The sequence below is a fragment of the Mustela nivalis genome (genome assembly GCF_964662115.1).
Source record: "Mustela nivalis genome assembly, chromosome: 1".
NCBI classification, from domain to species: domain Eukaryota; kingdom Metazoa; phylum Chordata; class Mammalia; order Carnivora; family Mustelidae; genus Mustela; species Mustela nivalis.
Genome location: NC_139020.1, coordinates 141,930,837 through 141,943,491, shown reverse-complemented (window position 1 = coordinate 141,943,491; position 12,655 = coordinate 141,930,837). Strand labels below are relative to the sequence as shown.

The following is a 12,655-nucleotide window of genomic DNA, read 5'->3' as shown; positions in this document are numbered from 1 at the left end:
TCCTTTCTAGTTCCTAACACAGCAGAGGTATCAGTAGGACAAGGGGAGAAACGGTTTAGTCTCAGATGACACTGCTGTATTTTCTCTGGGACTTTTTTATTTTTTTTTTTTACTTTTATTTATTTGACAGAGACACAGTAAGAGAGGGGACTCAAGCAGGGGGAGTCAGAGAGGGGGCAGCAGGCATCCTGCTGAGCAGGGAGCCCGATGCAGGGCTCAATCCCAGGACCCCGGGTTCATGACCCAAGCCGAAGGCAGATGCTTAATGACTGAGCCACCAAGGTGCCCTGATGTTATTATTTCTATAACTGACCAGCACCTAAATTTTGAATTCACTTGGGCTCCCCACAGAAGCAAACCCTAAAACAGAAATTTGTGAGCATTAACTCCTTACTGGGAAAGTGATTCCAGGAAACACTAGTTGAGAAGCAAGCGTACGACACAGGAGAGAAAGACAGACAAAAAAGTGGATTAACAAACTAGTTCCTACCATGGGCAAGAGGAGTGTCACCTCACTGGGGAGCTTAGAGTCAGGGCAGACCCCACCTCAGCTGGACCACCCAACGGTGGGGAGCTGGATCATTTATATACCAACTCTCTTCCGTGGGGTTGAGGGCTAGTCTCAGTGAGGGAAGAATGAACCCCCAAGCACTTACTGTCTGGGATCACACAGGCCCCACAGCCAGGGAAAGCCCTCAGAAACATGGGCAAGGTACCAACGGCATCTGCTACAAATGTGTAAAATGCTTTAAACTCTGGCAGTCCTTTGGACAGGTACACAGTAACATCACGTTCTATCCTTTGGACAGATACACAGTAACACCACCTTCTGGACAAGCTGTTGGAGCGAACTGGGAAAAGGTTGTTTCTGTCCTACATAAATGATGTCCTTTGATACAGTTTTAGGAACTAAGGTTAGAGTCAGCATTGCTTTGTTCCAGAATCTAATATTTCACCTCTACAAAAGGTGCTCCCTCATTTACCCTTGAGAAAGTTCTTGGACTCAACATTGACATGCGTTAGGATCTCCTCTGGATAAGATGCACTGAAACCTCTGAACACTGAACAGAAATAGAATTCAACATAAGGCAGGTTGAACCTGGACCCCATCCAGAAGAACACCTTTACTTTTCATATTGATTTACAATTAGTTGGTGTACGTTTGCCAAGAGCCTAGACAGTAACTATGGGAAGCAGGTAGGAAAGCTGGGGTTATAAGTAACTTAGGGTTACTTATAACCCTAAGTTATAAGTAAGGATGATGCAGTTCTGAAGGTAAGGTTCATAGTAAGAAGCCAAGACAGCAGACAGGGACTGGGACCAAGGTGAGGGAGCAGCTGATCAAAACGATAAAGAGCCCAAGTTTTGGAGTCAGGCTGACCTGGTGCATTAGAGCTATGACTCTCACCAACTGGGAAGCCTGGCCCACTTACAAAGCAATTTCATGCCTCAGTTTCTCATCCAAGTCATGGGAGTTGAGAGTACCTACCTCATATGGCTGTTGAGAGAATTAAAAGAGCCACAACTTGCAAAGTACTATGCCCAATACCCAGCGTTAAAGTAAATATTTAGTAACTGTTACCTGCTTTTGCATTATTATTATGGTTTTATGACTTCAGAGTAGAAAGTAGAAAATGCTCTTTCAACTCAGTATGGTTTGAAGTCCAGGACTATCTGTAGGACTGTAATACACACCACGGCAACCAGAGAACAATGACTTTATTGCCACTATGTATGAAATGGACAATCTAAGCTCTTGACCTTGCTTCCCATGTTGGTCATCCAGAAATCTCAGGTGTGGTACTGAGACTGCAGGGGGCTTTCAAACACTGCCTTCTCCTGACGTGACAGCCACAGTCTGATGAGGCCTGAGGTGGGTCGAATTCCTCCCCCACGGTGAAGGAGACCTCTCTGTCATTATCCAGAGAGATGTGCCTGCCCTTGGATGATATGGGCCTGATGTTGCAAACAAGTGGGAGAGATGGTCTCTCCTACACCTATGTGCTTGGTAAATTTTACTTTCTGTAAAAGCAAAAGTATCATTTCTGTGGAGGTAATGACTGCCGTATTTCACTGAGGAAGGAACCAAGGCATTTGGCTGCCGTCAAGGTAGTGAGCTACAGATTGGCTTCTCCTGACTTTTGTCCCATGAATCTTTACCTTTCTTTCTAATGGCTTTAAGCAAGGAGGCCTAAGATGCTACTCAAAGGCTACTATGTTCTTAGTCAACTATGCAGTCAACCTTAAGGACTTAGAGTGTTCTTTCAATTCTTTAACAAATAAAATAATCACCATTTATGGAGTGCTGCCACATCCCAGTATGTTTATAACGTGTACCGGGTCATCCATCTGATGTCCTTCTACAGGTGCTTATGACTGTAACTACACAAAGGATCATTATTGCCATGTTGCACATGAGGAAACTGAAGTTCCAAGAGTGTGCAGCTTGTTCTAGTCTCAGAGAAATACACGGGGGTTCCAGAACGAGATGGCAGCACCCTGGCCTACCTGGGCTACACCATAACTATAGAGGTCTAGAGCTGACCATAGCATGAAGAAGGGAAGTTGACCACATGTACATGGACCCCACATGGAGACAGCAGATGGCTCTGGAGACACCCCTGAAAGAGCAGTAAATCTGTGTCCAGTTGTGATCTCTGACAGTTCAACCACTCAAAGGTCTACCCTGGACTTTCTGACAAGGCATTGAGAACACAGTGTTGCAGGAAATTGACAGAGACCTTGTTGTTGAGTCAACCAAAGGTGTTTTATTGCAAGGCAGGCACAGTTACAGAGCATTCAGTCAGAGACGCCACAATTTCCATACACCCAAACACAGAAGCAGGCCTTGTTCTTGGATTCCTCCAAAATGAGCAGATCCACAGACAGACCTGGGCAACCCTATTGATGAGGTCAGCTGATCCAATTCCTGCTTTGCCTTGGAAAGTGGCATTTCCAAACTTTCCACTTATTGTTTTGTATTGGTCAGCTTACATTCAGGGTGTTTGAAGCTGCTTTTGATATTTATAATTTCTCCACCATTCTAACTGCAGGATCAGACAGGAATTAAATTTCAGCCTACAAGGTTTGTGTTTCTTTGTAGTGTAACATATATATCAAATATCGTGCAAGAGCCCCGGGTATAATATATGTTTGATTATATTTCAAATCCAAGCGATACCACATTGAGATCGCTTCAGTAGCTAAGCAAATGTGACTCAGGCCATTATCTGGATCCAAAACTTGAGGGGAAAAAAAAAAAAAGAAAGAAAGAAAGAAAATGTATTTTTAATCTAAGGATCAGTGCTACACAAATCAAATCACACAGCCCCATTTACCAGGTAACCTGGGATTGCAATTCAGAAAATCCTTAGAGACAGAATTTGTTCATAAACAAGGCCAATTTCACCAACAGAATTATACTTTGTAAAGCAATCCTTTTCTTACAATTCTCAGGGCCAAGAGAAGAAAAAAGAAAAGACAGAGAGGGGGCGGGGAAAAGGAAAGAAAGCCAACCATTCAAAAGCATCCAGAACTGTGTTATGCAGGTGATGGCAAAGCAAAAACAGTCCAATCAGGAACCACACGCAGCTCAGAGAGCTTCAGTCTGAAGGGGTGCTGGGCTTCAGTCCCACTCCAGGTGCTTCTTGGTTCCAGCTGCAGTGTTTCTGTCCTGGAGATCAGCAACATCTCCCTCACTCTCCTTCAGCAGTTCCCCCAGAGACCTGAGAAGGTGGTTTTTCCTCTGGCCAAAAGCGGAGCCTGTGGAAGGACACACGGGAAACAGCCCATCAGGCCTGGGCCCACCCATCTGACAGCTAAAGGTCGATGGACTCAATGGCAGAGGGAAGAGTGATGTTTCCTCACCTCCTCCAGGCTTCCTTCCTGCCGCCTCTCCAGAATGGTGGCTTTATGCTTTGGAGCACCCAGTGGCTTGGAATCTTTGAGATCTTGTAGTGAGCTCATTGGGATACCCATCACCTTTCAGTCCATGATATCTCTGTTGACAAGAACATAAAATAAATACCCCTGCATCACTGGTCTATGAATCTTGAGGAGAAGGAGACAAAACAGAGTAATACAGACATATGGAAAGAAGAGAAGGGAAGACGAGAGAGAATAAAACTCAGAAAGGATACTCTACCTGCCACCTTTCCCTGGAATTCCCCTAGGTGGTCGTATCCTGGACAGGAGGCTCCAGGTGAAGTCTAAGACCTCCCAGAGGTCTCAAAGTTCTGAAAGGTCAGGAAGCATCATTCCACTGCCACGCGGGCACCTGAACTCAAAACTCAGCTCCTTGAGAACCTCAGCCAGCCTTGCCCCAACTCTCCTGAGTGGATCCTGTCACTGAAATACTACATAACAGAGAGCAAAGTGCAGTTGAAAATTAGCAGGAGGTCCTCCATCTTCCTTTGCCCCAGGGTAGTGGTTAGGGAAAAGGCAGGAGGGGTGGGGGTAGGAAGTGTATCAACAACCACCTGGGCTTCTCTTTAGTGATGTCAGTCTTCAACTTCAAACTCTCAACTCCCCAACCAGTGATAAATCTCTAGGAAGATTCTTCCAGGCCCATGGTCCATGCCCTTTGGTTCAATTAGCCTTGCTCATTTGACTCTAAAGCATCATCCAGATCCTGAAGAAAGTTTCTATGCCTGGGTCAGGAGAACTCCAGACCCAAAGCATGCCAGGCACCTGGTTCCACTTGTGAACCCCCTTTCCCAAAACCCATGGGAAGTCCAGGTCTACCCTCTGTCCTTTGTAGAACCTATCTCCCTGGAACACCAAGTAGGCGGCATACCAGTGAAGAACACAGGATGAGAATTGTAGGAACTTGCAGTGCTACCAAGAAATGCAGAGAGAGGAGAACTTATCCAAATACACCCAGTTACCAGTGCTATACCAAAGGGTAGCAGCCAGTGGGAGTGGTCTGTCTTGGGCACACATTTATAAAGATGGCACACAGTCTATAGGAGATTTAAAATCAATAATAATATTAAAAGTTTCTGTACTTTTTACTATGACCACGCACTGACAATTCGAAGAATGTCGGCGACAGAAGAGTCCTTCCGGTCCAGGCACATTCCCATCCTTGGCCAGTTCTGCAAACTATTCATGGTATCTTCCTTCTGCCGAATCTGTTCTTGTGCTCCTCCCTCTGCCTGGAAGTTTCTTCCCCCAATACCACCTGCCAACATGTTACCAACTTTCAAGCTCTTCTTCAAAGAAGACTCTCAGGACCTCTTGACAAAGAGGAATCCCTCTTCCTTTTAACTCCTACGACAATTTACCAATATTTTTTTTATTTATTCCTTGTATTACACTTGAACATGCAACAAATATTATCTTCCCTTTTAATATACATCAAGATGCTATGAAAAATACCTGGGATTTGAAATTAAGTCTATGTTAGATTCCCAGTTCTTACCCTTAACTAGTAGTGTGATATCAGACTAATTTTAACAACCTCTGTAGCTTATTTCTGTATCTATAAGTTGAGGAAAATATCAGGGTTATTGCACGAAATTAGATAAACACACAAAATATCTAGCCTGAGATAATAAACCCTCAACAGCTATTGGTTTCTCTACTCTCTTCATACGGATAGGCTCATTCTTTCCTCCCCACTCCTGAAGGACTTAACCAGAAAAGTGGTAAAATGTGGAGGGTATTGAAAATGAGGATATGGAAGAACTACAACATAGGCCCATTTGAAGGATTCAGTAAGGAGTATGTACTAAGTTCATAGATCAAAACCTGGTACATGGTATGGATTATAGTAATGTATAACATATAGGATAATCTTGTGAGTTAATGTAGGATTCCCTGACTTCATGAAACATTCTAAGTATCAATTATCAAGATATTCCTTTCCCTGCTTCAAAATTCTTCCTTTCTTCTTCAAATAAAAATATCAGACGGTGAATGGCGACAGTGGAATTTTTAGAAAATCATGTCATGTTAGAGCTAAGAGACCTTTTCCCCCTTTAGGTAACATATATTGAGAATCCATGATGTGCAAGATACCATCCTAAGAACTTTACAAATAGTGTCTTATTTAATTCTCTTCTGAACCCAAAGAGGAGCTGCCTTGACTCAACTGAGGCACAAAGAGGTTAAGGAACCTGCCATGGATGCACAACCGGTAAGGTACAGAGCTGAGTTTGTTAAATAGGTTGAGAATCAGGCTCTCACTCACTACGGATGTACTCCAGAACTTTCTGTGAGGATGGAAATGTTCTGTGCTAAGATAGTAGTCATTAACCATATGTAGCTCCTGAGCTCTTGAAATGAGTCTACTTGAGGAACTGACTTTTAAATTTTACTTAATTCTACTTAATTTAAGTAGCACACATGTCCAGTGGCTGCCATATTGGACACTGCAGGTTTACTGTTCCTTAAGACCTTGCAGAGTTCGCCTATTTTGATGTTAGAGATGACATGGTTTGCCCTAGACATAAAGTCAGGGCAGAACATTCAGCAGGGGGAGCAGGGCTATGCTAATTATAGACCATAGGATTGGAGCAAGATCCACTTTAGTTGGAAATTCAGGTTCTTTCATTCACTGACTATGATCACAGGACTTTAGACAACCTTCCTTTGTATCTGATCTCTTTATGGTTGAGGAGGCCTAATAATAGCTATTCTAGGGTCAATGTGACCATCACGTAGAACAGCATACGGGAGAGTGCTCAGCACATACCTGGTATAATTTAAGGGGAAGCTCTGGAACACATACACATAACTTAGAAGAAGCCCTTCTTCCATGTCGGCGAGAGAGCAGAGGAAAGTAGTAATATCAGTGAGGCAGGGGAAAGGTTTTCCACCCACATTCCACTCAGGATGTACATGTATGTCACAGACCAAGTACAAGATGAGGGTTACAAATGCTTGCTCGTTTCAACAGGCTCTCAGAGTCTTAGTGTATGATTCTAATATTTCTATGTGAATTTCCCCTAACGCCCTTACTTTAGATCTTAATCACCACCCCACCCCACGCTAAATAAGGGTCCTTAATGTTATTCCTCCCTGCTATTATTATGATTATTTCTATAGCCAAGTAGCAACACTCCTTATCCCAAGTAGCTCTTGGCTATAATCTTGTTCTTGCTACCTCACTCAAATGAGAATGAACTCTCTCCCTTTCACTCTTGTTCTTCCTCTTTCTTGTGTATACACACATTTATGTTCTCTTTCTGTATTGGTTTTTAACTTAACTATGTTTCACCTCCAAACCCCTCCTGCTTCATAGTTCTGGGGCTGGGACCCCTCAGAGCACATCTCTCCTACATCACAGGCCCCCTGTTGGGTCTGCCAGTAAGGGGAGGAGAGGGAATGGGGCTCCTTATGGGATTCCTAACCTGTCACATGACTCCAGTGAGCACTCTCCACCCTGGCAACAGCAGCCAGTTCCAGTAGGAGCAGCTGACTCCACTTTGCAGTATCTCTATACTCCCAGCTCCCTTCAGAGACACCAGCACAGCCAACTGTCCTGTGTCCCTCCTCAGAAGTCTGGGTTCCCCCTCTGCAAGGCCCATCACCCAAGTATTTAAGTTTTCATTATCCTAACTTCCTCCCTAGCCACAGGGGTACAGTGGCTTCCTGCAGCGTGTGACCTCTGTGAAGCTCAGTATCTCTTTGCATCTCTTGGATTATCCAACACCTGGTTAACAAGCGATGAGGTTCAAGTAATGCCATCCTGAAAGGCTCCACCTTGTCATACTGAAGTCTAAGAAAACAGCAGAAGCAGCAAGATCACGGTGTCCTCTGCCTGCCTCTTACCCTTCTTCCAGGAAATAGCTCACGAAGCCCTCCTGTGAGAGATGCCTCTCTATACCCAGTGGAAAGGAGCACACTCACCTCTAAAGACAAGGGACACCTACATGAATCCTAACCAAGGGCCTTGAGAAGTCTCCCCCACTTACTATGCTTACCTCCTAGTCCTTGACCTATCACATTCTCCCCCCACTGTGGGCTCTCCAGCCTGCCTCACTGAGAAACTCGCAGCTCTAACCACTGTGGTGGGTCTTTATTTCCCTGTGAAGGCTCCATGTCACGTAACACTGACATTACATAAATCTATATAGGCTTTTCTCCTGTTACTCTGCCCTTGCAAGTTTGCTTTTCAGACAGAGGCAGGGACCCTGAATGACTGGAGAAAGACTTTTTCCTCCCATACAAAAGTCTTCATGGTAATTCCTTCTGTTAAAATAACTTGCTTGCGGGAGCCTGGATGGCTCAGTGGGTTAAGCCTCTGCCTTCAGCTCAGGTCATGATCTCAGGGTCCTGGGATCGAGTCCCGCATCGGGCTCTCTGCTCAGCAGGGAGCCTGCTTCCTCCTCTCTCTCTCTCTGCCTGCCTCTCTGCCTCCTTGTGACCTCTCTCTGTCAAATAAATAAATGAAATCGTTTTAAAAAAATAAATAAATAACTTGCTTAGCTTCTGTCTCCTGACCAGATCCAACCTGATACTCTTCCTCTCCCTCTTTCATGGAAAAACTGTGTTACTGTGTACATAAGAATACATAAACATATATTATGGGGTTTTTCCCCCACATAAGAGCTATCAATAAATTATTAACATGTCCTGGCATTTCTATTCTAGATCCTATCTGCCTAGCATGTGAATACAGGATGAAAAAAAAAAAAAAAAAAAAGGAAAGAGCACATCAAATCATATAATTTGATATATCAGAGAGTAATTAACCCCTGAGGTGCAATCTCTGGGAGCTCATTCCTGGGCACATCTGCCAGGGCAGCTAAAAACCAGGTAAAACACATGGACATCTCCATTAACAAAGATTAACACATGGGAGTCCTGGCAGCGCATGTGCTAAAGCCTAGGGCGCAGACCTTCTGTAGCAATACATCAACAACTAACTGTGTCAAGTGAACGAGAGCCTTCTGCAATCCTGCAGCCTTCAACAAGCTGAACTGCTCCCCCCCCCCCCCCGCCAGGTCTCCAGAGAAGGTAAATACCCACAACACAATGCAATGCCATACAGTTCAGTATAAGAGGAGACTACAGCAAAACCACTTTAGAGGTACTGACCATGACCATCCCTATCCCCATCTCCCCAACCAGGCTGCCAGTCTTATCCTCTATAAATACAGCAGGAGACCTGGGATGAAATCAGCACTGCTTATTGGTCACTACCTGCCTCTTCAACCTAGGTAAGCTGAAGAAACCCATGTTGACTCACAGCCCCTCCCATCATAGGTAGCTTTCATTCTTCTAAAATGATCACTGGAGATGAATCAGGTCTTTGTGACACAGATAAGTGACTATCTATCATCCACAGTGCAGCTAACCTACCTCATAGCCCCAACATGATCTGCAGCCAACAGGTGCCTACTAGAACACTAGGTGTCCAAACTCAGAGCAGCCATCACAACCTGGATCCTCAGACTCCAAACCACCTTCCATCTCCAGTATGCTGCAGCTGGTCCCTTCTTCCCCATTTCACTTGAACCACACTCCTTTGAGGAACTCACATAAGAAAGCCTATGGGTTTTGGCTTCAATGTCACCCACTGTTTATTCAGGCCTTCTTAGACAGTGGTTTCCTCAATGTTCAAAACTTTTCTCTCCTCTTCTTTTCAAGCCATTGTTCCCATTAATACCTGTAAATGGACCAGAGGCTGTCAATATCCCACTCTTATCACTCAGACCTTTCCTAGGCCAACCTCCAATTGCCATTAGCTGCATCTCTTTGCATGAGAGTTTTCTCCAAAAACTATCTGTCTGGGCCTGGCAGGCCAGGAATATGTCGGTAACCCATCCTGAGAGGAGTCCTCAAGCATCGGCTGATAGAGTCCAGGAGATAATGGTGAGGGGCATTTTCTTAGCTCTTCCCTATTATTTCCCCAAAGGTTTGAACATAGGTGTCCAATGTCACCTGCAGCTGACTCAGGAACATGCCCTTTATTAGCTGCCTTTCTCTTCTCTTCCTTTCCCTTTCCTCTTGGTGGTGCTTCTGAAACTTCTCCAATCAACTACTTGTTCTTAAATCTTTGTCTCAGGGTCATTCCTGGAGAACCAAACTTAGGCAGCAGAAAACTACCCTTTTTCTAATTCCAGTTACTTCAAGGCATTTCAGCAAATGCTTTAGATTTATGTACATATTGATAGATCAACATAAATATGTGTTCCTAGGCTACTTTAATTGGATTTATAAATAATGAACTATACGTGTCCAGTTGGCATTTGAATTTTCACGTATTTTCGCCTTGTGCTGGTTCTGTCTCTCTGGTAAGTTGATAAGATGTTCAAAGGCCAGGAGTGCACCACCTCCTTCTTCTATAATTTTCCACAATGCCTGGCATGATGCTCTGCAGAGTGAATATTCAATCAGTGCTGACAGACAAGAAGCTGCAGAGGTCAGATCCGTTTGGCCCGCAGGCTTGTCAAAGGTGAGAAAGCTCCTAAGAGAAGGAAATCGTGATGCTATTTTCAACCCTTTGAAGGATGAACCTGGAAACCCAGAATGGAAGCTGGCCCTGAGACAGAGCACCAAGTCAGGAAACCAGAGTCATGTGGCACATGCTCAGCCCTCCAGCCACGCAAGACAGGAGAGGCTGCATCACCGGATATGCTCTCGTGGCCTGTTTTTGAGTGAGAGTCCAGTCAGAGACAAAGTGAGCTAGATGAGCTAGCCTGAGCACTGTCAGGTCCATCCCCAAGAGATCTCTCCTGAAAAGTCTGGGCCTTTGCCAAAAACCAGTAGTCTTCTGAATAAGCTCCTCAAAATGCATCAAAGAGCTGGGTGCTATTAGGTAAGGCACAAAAATGGATAAAAAGGAAGTCCTACCTTGACCCGTCTTATACTCCAGAAATGAAGGCTTAGGGGACAATTAGCAGAGGCACACAGTAATAAAAACTAGTACCCCTAACTACAAACATCCCTACCTTTGCTTCGGGCTGTCATCCCCCTCCTGGGCCAGGAGAACTCTATGCCCTTTCCACTTACATATTTCCTTTCCCAACTGGAATAAAGTCTGGTTTATCAGAATCCTCCAATCTTTACTAACCGACTCTCTTGAGATATAAAGATTCTAAAGGACCTTTTGGGTTCAAAGAAAGGTGAAATGACACTCAGTGTTATTTCAGAACTGAGTATTCTGCTGCATTAATTTCTAAGCCTTTTACAACGGACAATCCAAATAAGGTATTGATTAAACAGATCACTCCATATCCCCAACTTGGTTGCTGAGAGGCTTCAATCATTCCTGGTTGAGTCTAGTGCCTAACAGTGAATGGCCACTGGAAACCTCACGCACTCAGCACCTCAGAGGCTCAGCCACAGCTCCTGGTCCACAGGACAGGCCTGCCCACAGAATGCAGCTGTCTACCAGTTAGGGGATTCTAAAAGAACATTTCTAAGCCTTTATCTGAGGAAATCGCACCAACATATGGCTTTACATAAATCCTGCTGATTGAGGAAACTTAATTCTACAGCAGCTTTCTAAAAATAATTCTAATCTGAATAGAAAGTCCAGCCCTTTACACAGCCTAGACTGGTTTGCTCGCCCCACTCCCCACCCAGCACATGGGAACTTGAAGAAGCCGCAATGACAAGTGGATAGAGCAACGGGTAATTCATCCAGAAATGAACCGCAAACAGAATAATAAATCGTTGTCACAATGGCTGGAAAGAAGTGAGAATCCAGAAGGGCATGGATAGGAAGCACAATGACAACTACAGACTTCTAAGCACCAAATACGAAAGCACACACAACGTACTTTCACGATCTCTAACTTCTGCCCCTGTCTACACAGAAATGAACTGTCAGCCTGATAAACTCACTCAGGAAACAAATATCATTTACATAATACATAGACACAACCGCCAGAGCTATCAAGTCTCAGAGTGAAGTTCTAGATGATCTGGTCCATTCAGATGAATTCTGCACATTATTTATGGGAAAAAACCCGCTACTCAATTTTCTCACAGCTGAGAAGTACAATGCCAATGGAATGAATGTTTAATTACAGTCACCTTCAAAGCTCCAGGCCTACTGAAAGAGAACCATGGCAGAAGGGAAAAAGGAAACACATTTCCATTAGGTTTATTGACTCCCTGGGTTCCTTGCATGCTCGAGTGCCATTACAGCATGAAAATGATACCACAGGTTGCCAACGATTTTTACCCACACAGAAGGAACGCTTCAGTGCTTCCTTAGGAGACATGGTAAAAATATTCCATACTATCCCAAATTGTGCTCAACTTTGCATTCATTCACTGGCTATTTACCCTGTAGCAAGTTATAATATTAAATATGGTCCCATGGTAGCCTTACTAATGCCTGGTGTGTCTGAATATTAAAGGGTGGCCTTTTTGAGGTCAATTCTAATCCCGCCTAGTCTCTGCTGTAGTCTAAGGCAGTTTAACATCTTCCCCACCTTAGTTTTATAGAAATTCCTTTCCTTTATCCCAAAACTGCTTTTGTCCTTGACAGCTTCTGGGTGTTATGAGTCAAAAATGGACAAGGGATTATTTATCATGAAGTGTTTTTATGACTTTGATTGGTCAGTTGCTTCAAAGAAGCCTAGAAGCTCCTATCAAAACATCTTCATGCATGCCCTGGACCTCCAGTGTGAACTCCCTGAAGGCTGAAGCTGTTTTGTCGCACTTGTTCCTTTTGTAAGTCTCACAATGCCCA

At 44.2% G+C, this 12,655-nt stretch overlaps 1 protein-coding gene across 3 annotated transcripts in view; it reads right to left on the bottom strand.

The window, feature by feature from the left end:
- LOC309863821 (uncharacterized protein) overlaps positions 1–12,655 on the bottom strand; it is a 337,583-nt gene that overhangs the window by 166,803 nt on the left and 158,125 nt on the right. For 2 of the 3 annotated variants that reach the window (XR_014311278.1, XM_082729049.1), the window contains 2 exons: positions 3,868–4,000; positions 2,749–3,762 (listed from right to left, as the gene is read on the bottom strand). The exons of the other annotated variant lie outside the window; for it this stretch is intronic. Coding sequence is in view for 1 of the 2 variants with exons in the window: in XM_082729049.1 (XP_082585175.1) it covers positions 3,911–4,000 (90 nt within the window). In the remaining variant the exon portion in view is untranslated. Of the gene's footprint in view, positions 1–2,748; positions 3,763–3,867; positions 4,001–12,655 lie in introns of those variants that run through there. 3 annotated transcript variants of the gene reach the window in all.